Source organism: Otolemur garnettii, unplaced genomic scaffold (genome assembly GCF_000181295.1).
Source record: "Otolemur garnettii isolate 467f Iridium unplaced genomic scaffold, OtoGar3 scaffold00015, whole genome shotgun sequence".
Classification (NCBI taxonomy): domain Eukaryota; kingdom Metazoa; phylum Chordata; class Mammalia; order Primates; family Galagidae; genus Otolemur; species Otolemur garnettii.
The window spans coordinates 8,530,603-8,543,114 of NW_003852410.1; the positions used below are offsets into that span (position 1 = coordinate 8,530,603).

Genomic DNA, 12,512 nt, shown 5'->3' on the forward strand with positions numbered 1-12,512 from the left:
TCCAGTATGTACAGTGTTTCAGAAAGATTTAATTTTTCATTTAAAATTATTTCTAGTTTATTTATTTATTTGAGACAACGTCTCACTTTGTTGTCCTTGGCAGAGTGCCTGCCACAGTGCTAGGCTAGTTTTGGAGATGAGGTCTCACTCTTGCTAAGTCTGGAATTTAAAAATACTTCTTAAAGCCAGCAGTGTGGCTCATGTCTAAAATCCTAGCACTCTGGGAGGCTGGGGTGCGGGGATCATTTGAGCTCAGGCGTTCAAGAGCAGCCTGAGTAAGAGTGAGACCCTGTCTCCACTAAAAATAGAAAAACCAGCTGGGTGTTGTGATGAATGCCAGCTACTTGGGAGGCTGGACAGGATGATTGCTTGAGCCCAAATCAGCTGGGTGTTGTGGTGGGTACCTGTAGTCCCAGCTACTTGGGAGGCTGAGGCAGGATAATTGCCTGAGCCCAAGAGTGTGAGGTGAGCTAGCCAAGGCAACAGAGTGAGACTCTATTAAAAAAAAAAAAAAAATTCCGGGCAGTGCCTATGGCTCAAAGGAGTTGGGCGGTGGCCCCCATATGCCGGAGATAGCAGGTTCAAAACCCAGCCCCAGCCGAAAACGGAAAAAAAAAAAAAATTCCTAAAAGTTTATTTACAGTTCCTTTACAAGTTGGTTTGGTGAGACTTGGAATGCACTCAGTTGGTGTGGTTCAGTTGGGGTGGGCATAGTTGTGAGGTCCAAATTAGGCCTTGCTGGCAGTGCTCAGGAGAATCTCACAGACATTCATTCTTACATCAACTCCCAGCTTATTTACTACCTCACGGGCAGTCGGGAACTGTTTTCCCCCAAAGCCATATTTTAGGAACTCAACAGCACTATTAACTTCAGGGGGAAAAAAAGAAGCTAAGAAAAAGCCTGGCGATGACTTGACTTAATCCACTGTTATACCAGAGGCCTAAAATACTAATTCAGTTTAGCCCAGATGAGACATACAAAAGTACAGTTTGATCCTTCTTTGAACTTTTTGCTTTGGTTAATCTGAAGTTATTCTAGAAAGTCATATCAACTCCAACAGCCATAATCAGGGGACCTGAAGGAGTTATTTTTAGTGTAAAGTAACTGGATTTACTTAGGGCAGTTTCTGGCGATCCCCTTTCTGAAAGGGTACGAAGCTTCTACAGATGGCAGCCGCTGCTTACCACGTTCAGCTTCTGCCTGCCTCTTCTCCATACTTCTAAACCACTGAGGTTTACAGAACTCTGCTAGAGTAGGTATTTCAAAAATACTTTAAGGACAGAACAAATCAAAACAAAACAAAAATGCAATACCTCTTACAATCAGGTCGGCAGCAGCAGATAGCTTGTCCACACTCGTTTGGACCATGCAGACGTATTTCCCAGCATGCTTCAGCTGGATGTTTCGGATCATCAAATCACCAGCTGAATCCTGCTGATAAAGTAGGGGAAAGTGGCTACAATTACTTTTTAATGAGCTCTAAATATCATTATCACATGAAGGACACTGTGACTAATGGATTTATTTTACACTGGCTGATGAAAACATTAGTGATGCAATCCATGGCCTATTAAAACTATGTGAGCCTGTCGGAGAGATAAGAGCACCAGCATTTTCAGAACACACCTTCGACAAGACCCCAGGTGTCTGTCTGGCTTCCCTGGGTCTCTGGAGCGGATTGCCACCCATACTGGAAGCACTTAAACTTATGGAAGGTGGCTCTTGATTTAGTCTCCTGGGTTTCTTCAGACACACTCTCAGCCCTGCAACCTTCACTGGCATTCTAATACTCTGAAACTCTATATTTGGAAAGAGGAAGAAAGCCCGCATTTGGAGGCATCTGCATTTTACTGCACAGCCCTGTCTTACAGCCAGCATTTTGATTGCTCCCAGGTTTGAATTAAAGGATTATGAGGATCAAATCCTCTAAGGAAATCTTGCTTCACCTACTATGGAATGGTGCTAATTTGTTTTCCAAATGCCAAATGCATGTTTGATGAGCAGATGAATAGGACCAATTACATCCTGTATGGATGCCTCTGTGCCCCAGAAATATTTCTACACCGTTGGCCAGCACACTACTTTTAATAAATACGAGGAGATGTTTCCACAGGCTATCACAAAGGCAGCTTTTTAACTGAAGAAGACTACTACACCTTGGAGTTTGGTTTCATAGCTCTGATAATCAAAAGCTTGGAGAACAGCTGCAGCCATAGCATCAGACCACCCAAGGGGCCAGACTGGGGGGAAACTACACTTCATTCTAGAAGCTCTCAGAGATGAAAAGATAATTTCGGGTATACTGGCTGGCCCTCGTTTTCCCAAACTGTAGGCTGGGAAGCTGATTGCTTCTAGTAGTTGGTATACTAGTAGCTGTTGCTAATCCCCCAGTGACAATATCAGTATTTAGGATATGACTGCTACTTTCCACGTGCTTTACTTATATTAACTCACTAAATACTCACACGTCCTATGGGACAGGTACTTTTGCTATTCTTATTTTACAGATGAGAAAACTCTACCTAAAAGAGCTTAGGAGACCTGCCTGAAGCTACTTAGCCGGTATATGGCAGGGCCAGCCCCTATTCTGAATGATAATGCTTCACTGTCAACCAGAAAGGCCTTACCTTCATTCAAAATTGATGCGTACATAATTTCCTTTCTTTGTTTAAGCACAACGCATCACACTCACATTTACTGAGGACCATGAAAGAGGTGAGATTACCAAGTACAACACAGGCTTAAAAGAGAGGAAAAGCACGTGGTGAAGAAAGCTACAATTTTGGTACTTCGTGGAGGCTGATCCTTGGTGTGTGATTTTATCTGCCTTTTAATCTCTCCGGGCATTAATTTATTGACTTTTGTAAGACCTTTGGGCTAGGTTGTGAAATCCAGTGAGATTTTGTGTATATGTGAAATCCTTCTGAAAACTGTGAAGTGCAGAGTAAATCTACACGGGTATCACTGATGGTCATGATCAGTTTTCTTTGTGAAACAATCATGTCAAAGATATCAAGTCAAATTTAGGAAAAGTTTGATTTCATTTTAACCTGAAAGCTCTTTTATTTATAATACTTTGGTTTTCATCCAGGTTCCTCTACTTAGTGATCAAGTCCTATAATTTCTCAATGATATGGGAAGATAACTGCTAACCTATTTCCTGGGGTCTGTGAGGATTAAATAGGTATACACTCATCCCACGGTATACACGGGGACTGGTTCCAGGACCCTGAGTGTACCAAAATGTGTTCATACTCAAGTCCTGCAGAACCAGGCCTGGTGTGGCGGCTCACACCTGTAATCCCATCCCTCTGGGAGGTGGAGGTGGGTGGATTGCCTGAGCTCAGGGTTCGAGACCAGCCTGAGCCAAAGCAAGACTCTGCCTCTAAAAATAGCTAGGCCTTGTGGCAGGCACCTGTAGTCCCAGCTACTTGAGAGGCTGAGGCAAGAGAATCTCTTGAGCCCAAGAGTTGGAGATTGCTGTGAGCTGTAATGCCATGGCACTCTATTGAGGGCAACAAAGTAAAACTCTCCCTCAAAAAAAAAAACTCCTGCAGAACTCATGTACATGAAAAGTAGGCCCTCTGTATTGAGGGCTAGCATCCTATAAATACCATATTTTCAATCATGTTTGGTTGAAAAAAAAATCTACCTATGACTCCGTGCCTGTAGCTAAGTGGGTAGGGAGCTGGTCATATACACCAGGGCTGGTGGGTTCAAACCTGGCCCAGGCCTGCTAAACAACAATGACAACTACAACAACAACAACAAAATAGCTGGGCGTTGTGGCGGGCACCTGTAGTCCTAGCTACTTGGGAGGCTGAGGCAAAAGTATGGCTTAAACCCAAGAGTTTGAGGTTGCTATGAGCTGTGATGCCACAGCACTCTACCAAGGGTGAAATAGTGAGACTTTGTCTCAAAAAAAAAAAAAAAATCCACATATAAGTGGGCCCATGCAGCTCAAACCACTGTTGTCCACAAGTTCATGGACTCAGCCCAGAGAAAAGGCTACTACATACCTCATTGCTGAATATCACTATGGTCACCTTCAAAGTACTCTCCTTGGGAAGATACACACTGTTGCCAGCACCTAGTCCACCCTTCAAAACACTTTTTCTAGGATGAGTTCTTAAACTTCATTGTCCCACATCATGAGAAAGTGCTTAATAAATGATTAGGTATTTTGCAAGTATAAGGAATTATTATCATCACTATTATTTTTATTCCTACATATTTACCTAAGACATTTCACATGTTAGGATTTTGAGTATAGGTTTAAATAAAAAAAAATGTCTCACAAGAGAATGTGTGCAGGTATGGTGAGAAGCCACATTGTTTTTAAGGCAGAAGTCAAATTTGCTTTAAAGAAATGTCGACACTATGTCAATAATTCTTTTTATCCACCAAGGGCTTGTATGTCAAAGAAACTTGTAGCCTGGATATTTCATAGCACAACAAACTATTAATGTAATTTCTGTGAATTAGAACGTACTCTATTTGAGGTGCTCAAACTTTATTTTCTCTGCTGCACACTGGAAGGACAGGAATAATCTTTGGCTACACATCAAATACACAAACACTAAGGAAAATGTTTAGCCAAAAAAAAAAAAAAAAAAAAGCCCATCTATACTTTTCGTGATGTCTAATACCACAGGTAAGCAAAAAAAGTTCCCACAAAATCAGTATGCAGCCCGCAGGCCGCAGGTTAGAAATCCCTGTGCATGAATTACAAATTTCGGCCAGACTTATATGTTTAATGTAAAACTGAAACAAAGAAAAAAATAAAATCAGGCTAAGGTACTCCTCACGGAAGGAGACCACAATAAGTTTCTCTTCCCTTTGAAGTCATCAGGACCAAACTGTTAACTGAGATACACATTTTTTTATGTTTCTACCAAAAAGAGCACAATGGCATCAGCTTGTTTTCCCACACTGTGGTTGTTCTGTTTCTGAAAGAGGACTCCCGGGCATCAGAGGACAATGAAACAATAACTTTTTTAAAAACCTCAGGAAGCTGACTCTCTCAAGCATCATTTCTACCATGCTGACCCAGGAAATAGAAACTGAAAGGGGCTCAGGTTCAGAATTGCATATACATTAGTAACGATCCTTGTGGCTCAGACATTTAAGATATCAAATGCTGTAGTACTATCCTAAGTTTTGCACTAATTTCTTTTCGTTCCTTTTTGTTTTATTGAGACCCAATGTCCTTCTGTCACCTAGGCTAAAATGCAGTGACATCATCTTAGCTCCCTACAACTTCAAACTCCTGGGCTCAATTGATTTTCCTACCTCAGCCCCACTCGGAGTAGCTGGAACTACAGGTACGAGCCACCACATCTGACTAATTTTTTAATTTTGTAGAGACAGGGTTTGACTATCCTGTGCAGGCTGATCTGAAACTCTTGGCCTCAGGTGATCCTTCCACCTCCATCTTTCAAAGTACTGGTATTAAAGGTGTGAGCTTCCACTCCCAGCCTGCACGTTTCTTAGCCCTAGTTGATTGGTGTTAGCACTAGTTTCACAGAGGGAACGTATGTCCCATGGGGAAAGAGAATGAAGGCAACTCTACATATTGATCCCTGCAACAGGTGGTCATTAGTGCTTGACCCCAGTTAGGGTGACTTCATCTGTGCCTCAGCCCTGGTACTAGTCCAGCAGAAATTTGCAATGCTGGGTGAGGTGGAGCACACCTATAATCCCAGCAGTCTGGGAAGCTGAGGAAGGTGGATCATCTGAGCTCAGGAGTTTGAGACCAGCCTGAGCTAGAGCGAGACCCTGTCTTTAAAAACAGCCAGGCACTATGGTGGGTGCCTGTAGCCCCAGCTAATCAGGAGGCTGAGGCAAGGGGATCACTTGAACCCAGGAGTTTGAGGTTGCTGTGAACTATTGACTGAGTGTCAGACAGTACAATGATGAGAAGCAGTTTGAATTTAACATAAAGGCCATATAAATGCCTAAAGAATAAAATTCAGAATTCAGCCACAAGCCACAGCACACTACAGAGGGTGACAAAGTGAGGTTCTGTTTCAAAAATAAATAAATAAATAAATGAATAAATTCCATTTCTGTTTGGCAGGACATTCATTCTGACAGCCAGGCATTAGTTTTGATTGGCTGATTGAGTGAATCTTTATCACTGGGAACATAGGGCTGTGTTAGAGCAGAGAACAATATATATATATGTATACATATATATATATATATATATATATATATATATTTTGAGACAGAATCTCAGTATGTTGCCCTTGGTAAAGTGCCGCGGTGTCACAGCCCATGGCAACAAACTCATGTGCTTAAGTGATTCTCTTGCCTCAGCCTCCCAACTATCGGGACTATAGGTGCCTGCCACAATGCCTGGCTATTTTTTTGTTATTGTTGTCATTGTTGTTTTAGTAGGCCCTGGGCAGGTTCAAACCCACCAGCCCTGGTGCATGTGGCTGGTGCCCTAACCACTGAGCTAAGATGCCAAGCCAGAGAATAGTATTTTTGAGAACAATTGCAATAGTTACAAATCATTTTGAGACATGACCTCTTTTGTTATGTATTCAATGACAATAGATATTTTTATGGAAAGTAAGGCATTTTGAAAATTCAACTATTTGAGTTCAGATTACGTGAAGATAATAAATAACTCAATCAGATCAGATTCTAGAAAGCCCTAAATTTATACTGAGGAGTTTTCTACAAGACCAAAGGGAATTTAATTAGCAGACTAAAACATACACAGAAATAATCCTTAAGCTATTTTCTTATTCAGGTTCCTTGGTATATGGTATATGTGGGGCAGAGATCTTGGGATTTGAAGTTTAAAGCTGAGTTCTGTTAAGACATTTACACTCTATACTAATGGATCCGACACGTACCCTTGCATTATGCACCATAGGTGTGATCCTACCATTCACCCACACAATAACTAAGTAAACGAGAGGAGATATATATTAACCAGTGTGATGTAAGTGTTCCTAATTCTATATGAAATCAGCACATTGCACCCCATAAATGCGTTAATGTATACATGATCGATGTGTTTATAATTCAATAAAAAAATAAAGCTGAGTTCTGCAACTTAGTAGCTATGAGACCAATGCAAATCATACAACTCTGTGAGCCTCAGTTTCCTAATTCAGCAAGCAGGCCTGCCATACATCCTCTTAGGCCTGTGGTGCTACATTTATCATGCAGAAAGGAATAGGAATTAACCAAGATTTTTTGACAGAAGCTGCCTGAACAAAATTATAAAATAGTAACTTTATGTACTGTTTTCAAGTTAGTCTAAACAAGGTTGTCAATTTTGAGAAGTTCAGCTGCATGCTGGGCTTCCTGTGGTTAGTCTGATATCAACACTTACCCCGCCAACTCTTTCAAAGTGGTCCCCATCTTTGTCGAAGTCTATGAGGTGTCCATTAAATGACCAAGTAAACACGATGTCTAGGGAGTGATCGTGAGTCACCTGGCACGGCAGAACGATACTTTCTCCAACGGTGACGTCCATGCTGGAAGGGGGCACCATTACCCTTGTTGGATCTGCAGAGTTAAAACACGACAAATGCCACCAACACAGCCTGTGAGCTCACGTGAAATAAAATGCAGCATTCAAGAGCAGGATAAAGGAATGAGCACTTTTGCTTTATTTTTTTCTTAAGCTGTGACTGGCAAATCTCAGTCATCTGGGAAGCTCAAATTCAGGAGGTCATTTTTAATATGAGAAGATGAAAATACTCATTCTGTGAACCTTCTCAGAGCAGGAGAACTAAGCTGGGGAGCACAAGGGTTAGATCTCTGAAGAGCTCGTGGGAGGCTTTGTGGCAGCCTCCTCTGAATTACCTTTTTGAAAAGGTTTTTATAGCATTTTATTTTCACTAGAAAGCTACATTTCAACTAAGTGCAGGTGGGAAAATCCATGTTGATTTGAAGTTAGTTGGGCTTTTTTTCTCTGCTATTATAACGGTGATAAATGTTTTGGTACAGTAAATTCAGAAAATTCAGAAAAATTAAAATAAGGAACAGAAATAAGGGCTGGGAGAGATGGCTCATGTTTGTAATCCTAGCACTCTGGGAGGCCAAGGCAGGTGAATTGGCTGAGCCCACGAGTTCAAAACGAGCCTGAGACAGAGTGAGATCCATCTGTAAAAATAGCCAGGTGTTGGGGTGGGCACTTGTAGTTCCAGCTACTTGGGATGCTGACATAAAAGCATCACTTAAACTCAAGAGTTTGACGTTGCCGTGAACTAAGATGCCACAGCACTCTACTTAGGGTGACAAAGTCAGACTCTGTCTCAAAAACAAAAACGAAAACAAAAAACCACAAACTAAGAGAGAGAGAGAGAGAGAGAGAGAGAGAAAATTAAAAAAACTCTACCACTCAAAACATCTATTTTCATTTTGGTATAATCCCCCCCCCCCATCTTTCAGGTTCATAGTTTTCCAATTATTTCATCTTACGCATTGCAAATATGTGACACATACAATGTTCTTTTTTTCCCCCTACGTAATATTATACAGGTATGGTTTCATAATTTTGTTAACATATTTTTATAACCTGCATAATGTGCTATCAGCTTATGGTTTTAACCATTTGAAGCTAGCAGGCGTTTTAGTAAATTGTGTTAGAAATGTAATTATAATGTAGCAATGAACATCATTGACAAAATGATATAAGTATGATACTTCTTCAAAATAAGGAGTATCAACTTATGTTTAAATCCACCCTTTGCATTATAGTTTTCAGTGGGAATAGAATGGGCTTGCTTAGCTGAGACAGTTTGTAAATGACACTCAAGACACTCAGAGTCCCTTAGATTTTTTTTTTTTTTTTTTTGAGAAGGGGTTGTGTCCTCAAACTCCTAGGCTCAAATGATCCTCTTGCCCCAGCCTCATGAGTAGCTGGGACTGTAGGCATATCCTCCCACAGTGCCTGGCTAATTATTTCTTAAAAATATTTCGTAGAGACAGAGTCTCACTATGTGGCCTAGGCTGGTGTTGAACTCCTGGGCTCCAGCAATCTTTCCACCTTAGCCTCCCAAAGTGCAAGCATTACAGGCAGGAGCCAGCCCACTCAGCCTGCAGGACCTTAATTTTCACTGCAACATGATTTCATAAATGGTGTCGGGCAGTACAATGGTGAGAAGCAGTTTGAATTAAATATAAAGGCCATATAAATGCCTTAAGAATAAAATTTCAAGCCAGAAATTTCTATGCACTACACTAAACCAAATCAACCAATCAATTACAAAGACGACAAACCAAAAAAACAAACAAAACAATAAAAAAAAAAAAACATCAATTACCCCTCTTCCATAGTCACAGGATTGTGTTTCAGGCTGTGAAGTTTGCAAATTATTTTTTTTAGGGGGGTGGGCATCAAATGATCCTTTATTAAAACATTTTCTGGCTCGGAGCCTATAGCTCAACCGGCTGGGGCGCCAGCCACGTACACCTAAGGTGGCGGATTCGAATCCCCAGCCCGGACCCGCCAAACAACAATGACGGGTAGCAAAAATAAATGGCAGGGCGTTGTGGCGGGCGCCTGTGGTCCCAGCTACTTGGGAGGCGGAGGCGGAAGACTCGCTTGAGCCCAGGAGTTGGAGGTTGCTGTAAGCTGTAATGCCATGGCACTCTACCCAGGGGGACAGCTTGAGGCTCTGTCTCAAAAAAAAAAAAAAAAAAAAAAAAAACATTTTCCCCGGTCCTTTTTAACTACCCGAGCATTCTCAGCACCACTGTTGATGTCATCTGTGATGTCATGAGGGTGGTGGCCATCAACACTGCAGCTCTGACTGCACTGTCCCCAGGATCTCTTTGATGGTTCCAGAGTGTTCTATGGCTAAAGGTTGGTGCCACATCTATCTGGCAATGTTGCAAATCTCATCAAAAGTGATATTTCCATTGTGTTTAATGTTTTCCTGTTTCTCTCTGTCTCTTGGTGGTTCCTTGAGGGCTTTGATGGTGAGGGCAGAGGCAGAAGGTACCACTTCAGTTTGGGCCTGTCTGTTCTGGATGGTCAGTTTCACTGTAATCCTTAGACCCTTTCAGTCACCGCTTGCCTTGGCAATGTCATCGCTAACTTTTTTTGGAGACAAACCCAGGGAGCCAATCTTGGGGGCCAGGGCAGACATAGCACCAACTTTGCCACCAGTGCACCTCAGGGACACGACTTTGATCTCACTGGGGTTGAACTTAGGCAGCAAGGTGAACGTGGCTGGTGTCGGATGAACCCGGATTCAGGATGACCAAAGAAAGATACACCTTGGCCTCCTCCAAGCCAAAAGCCGAAAGCTACAAATATTTTATTAAAATCTCAGCTGGGACGTTTGAAATTATATCTCCTAGGGGGAGCTTTAAAGGGTCTTCCTTCCCTACAGCCCACACTAAAATTTCCTTTTTAAATGGAAAATTTAGAATTTTTTTTATCATTTTATCCAAATACGGCAAGAAAACTTTTCAGGTTGTAAGAAAAGGGAAATCTCGGTCCTAAATAGATTATAATCTAGCAGTGGGGTACGCTTTTGCTGTTTTTGAAAATAGGAAAAGGTCATGATAAGTGGATTAATGTGCTTTTAGTCACTGCTGAATGAGTCATGTCCAGGAAATGAAAAGTGAACCACAGGCACTGCCAGCTAAGAGGTAATGGGATGGAAAATCCCTATTTCTAAACCTGAGGCTTTTGCAAGCCATGTAATAAAAATCTGTTCCATTGATTCACTGACCCTCAGGAATAGATACAGAATAATTTTTTTTTAAATGAGAAAAGGAGGTAAGACGAAACCTTATTCTAAGCAAAAATGTAGGCATTAACCCCATTTTGATTTAATATGTCATTTGACATGTTTGAATTTAAATTTTCCTCATCTATAAAATGAAAACTGAAACAGATAACCCCAGGCTAAAATTACATACCACTGTGTTTTTTATTTGACAAAGATGTTGCCTAACTCTACTTTAAATAGCTGGCCACCGATGTTGCAATTTAGATTTTTATTTTAACACATTCATTTGTTGATTTATCCATCAACCACTTATTGTGTGTTACATGGGTAGCAAAGAGAAGAATAACCCTCATATTGTAATAACTAACGGAGCCCCTTAGCACTGGTAAGTGTCTTGCATGGATTATTTCATTTATTCCTAGCGAATGGGTACTATTATTACGCCTATTTAACAGATGAGGAGACTGATGTCTCACGGTGGTTAAGAAACTTGTCTCTTGTGCTGTTCTGCCTCTCCTCGCTTTGCTGAAAACATAGCATCCATACACAAATCACCCAGAGAAAAAATCTACTGTGTGTAATATAGCAATTTGCACTTTTGATTATGAAAAGTCAACTGAAGATATTTAAATGCTGAAGGAATTCAAAGAATTCCTGCGTGGGATACAGATGGCTGCAGAGAGCTTCACTGCATGAATAATGAAGTCACTGCCTTAGACAGGTAACAAGCAGTCGTGATTTTATGCCTAACATGCTGGCTCTCGCTCTAAGCTCACACATCAAACTTACGAGAGTAGAGTCAAATGTCCAGGCGCCAGTCCCTAAAAACATCTTGTCTCCCTATCTCCTGACAATTTCTGGGCAAGCAGGAAGGAGCTGGCACAAACCCCAAAGCCTAGAGCCATTTGAAATTCTGGCTCCCATTTTTGAATGACATTTGTTTCCTAAAGAAATGTTCATCTCTTTATGCACATGTAGGGATCTGGGACAGATTTTTTAATATTGTAAAGTCAGCTGCCTGTTAACCAAGGACCAGAGAAGTTCCCTAAATAGAGGCTTATGTTGGTACAGTTGCTGTGCTGACAGCCGCTAATTCATTAACTTAGCACTTGTCGCCCATTCATGTTTTGAAGCCTGCAGTAGCAAAAATCAATGCAAAGTAAGTTGGGCACAGTACACACACCAGAGAGGTCTCCTTGGGACCAGAGAAGATTAAACTAAAGAGGTTCAAAATCTCATTAGCTACTTTGTTTTCTCAACGTGTATGTTTGTTCAGCACTCCTGTTTTCTGTGTTGTGAATTCTGATGCTTTTTACTTGATTAATTTCCTTAAATTTGAATACAAACACTGTACACAAATAAACAGATGGCTTCTTGCAAAACAAACTGTCTTCCCTTCTTGGGTTTTAATTTATCAACATTGGGAAGAACCTGTATTTATGACTTTTATTCTGAAGAGTCACTTCGGCTATTGTTCTGTGCATAGAACTCTCAAAGGCCATTAGAACTCGAGATGTGAACTGACGGCTGGATTTGGATGTAATTAAATAGCAACAATAAACAGGACAACACCAAACTCCCCTACCTGTGGTTGGTTTGTACTGTAGAGAATAAGTCAAGAACTCCAAAGGACTGATACTTTAAAATATATTTACCATGTGCTTATTTCCCCTAGAGTATTAAAACAATATTCATTTACTTTCTGTAGTCTTTTCTATAATGTCTGTCTGGATGGCTAAGTGCTTTGTACTAAAGATTATTAACAACCATGAAGTTGTTAATAACCACTCAGTTAACAG

The 12,512-nt window shown here is 41.0% G+C and overlaps 1 protein-coding gene and 1 pseudogene across 1 annotated transcript in view; both read right to left on the bottom strand.

The window, feature by feature from the left end:
- CNTN4 (contactin 4) overlaps window positions 1–12,512 on the bottom strand; it is a 566,875-nt gene that overhangs the window by 24,179 nt on the left and 530,184 nt on the right. The window contains exons 13-14 of the mRNA XM_003785487.3: window positions 7,356–7,531; window positions 1,315–1,435 (exon numbers count right to left, since the gene is read on the bottom strand). Of these exons, the coding sequence (XP_003785535.3) occupies window positions 1,315–1,435; window positions 7,356–7,531 (297 nt within the window). The remainder of the gene's footprint in view (window positions 1–1,314; window positions 1,436–7,355; window positions 7,532–12,512) is intronic.
- On the bottom strand, window positions 7,727–10,287 carry LOC105886561 (annotated as a pseudogene).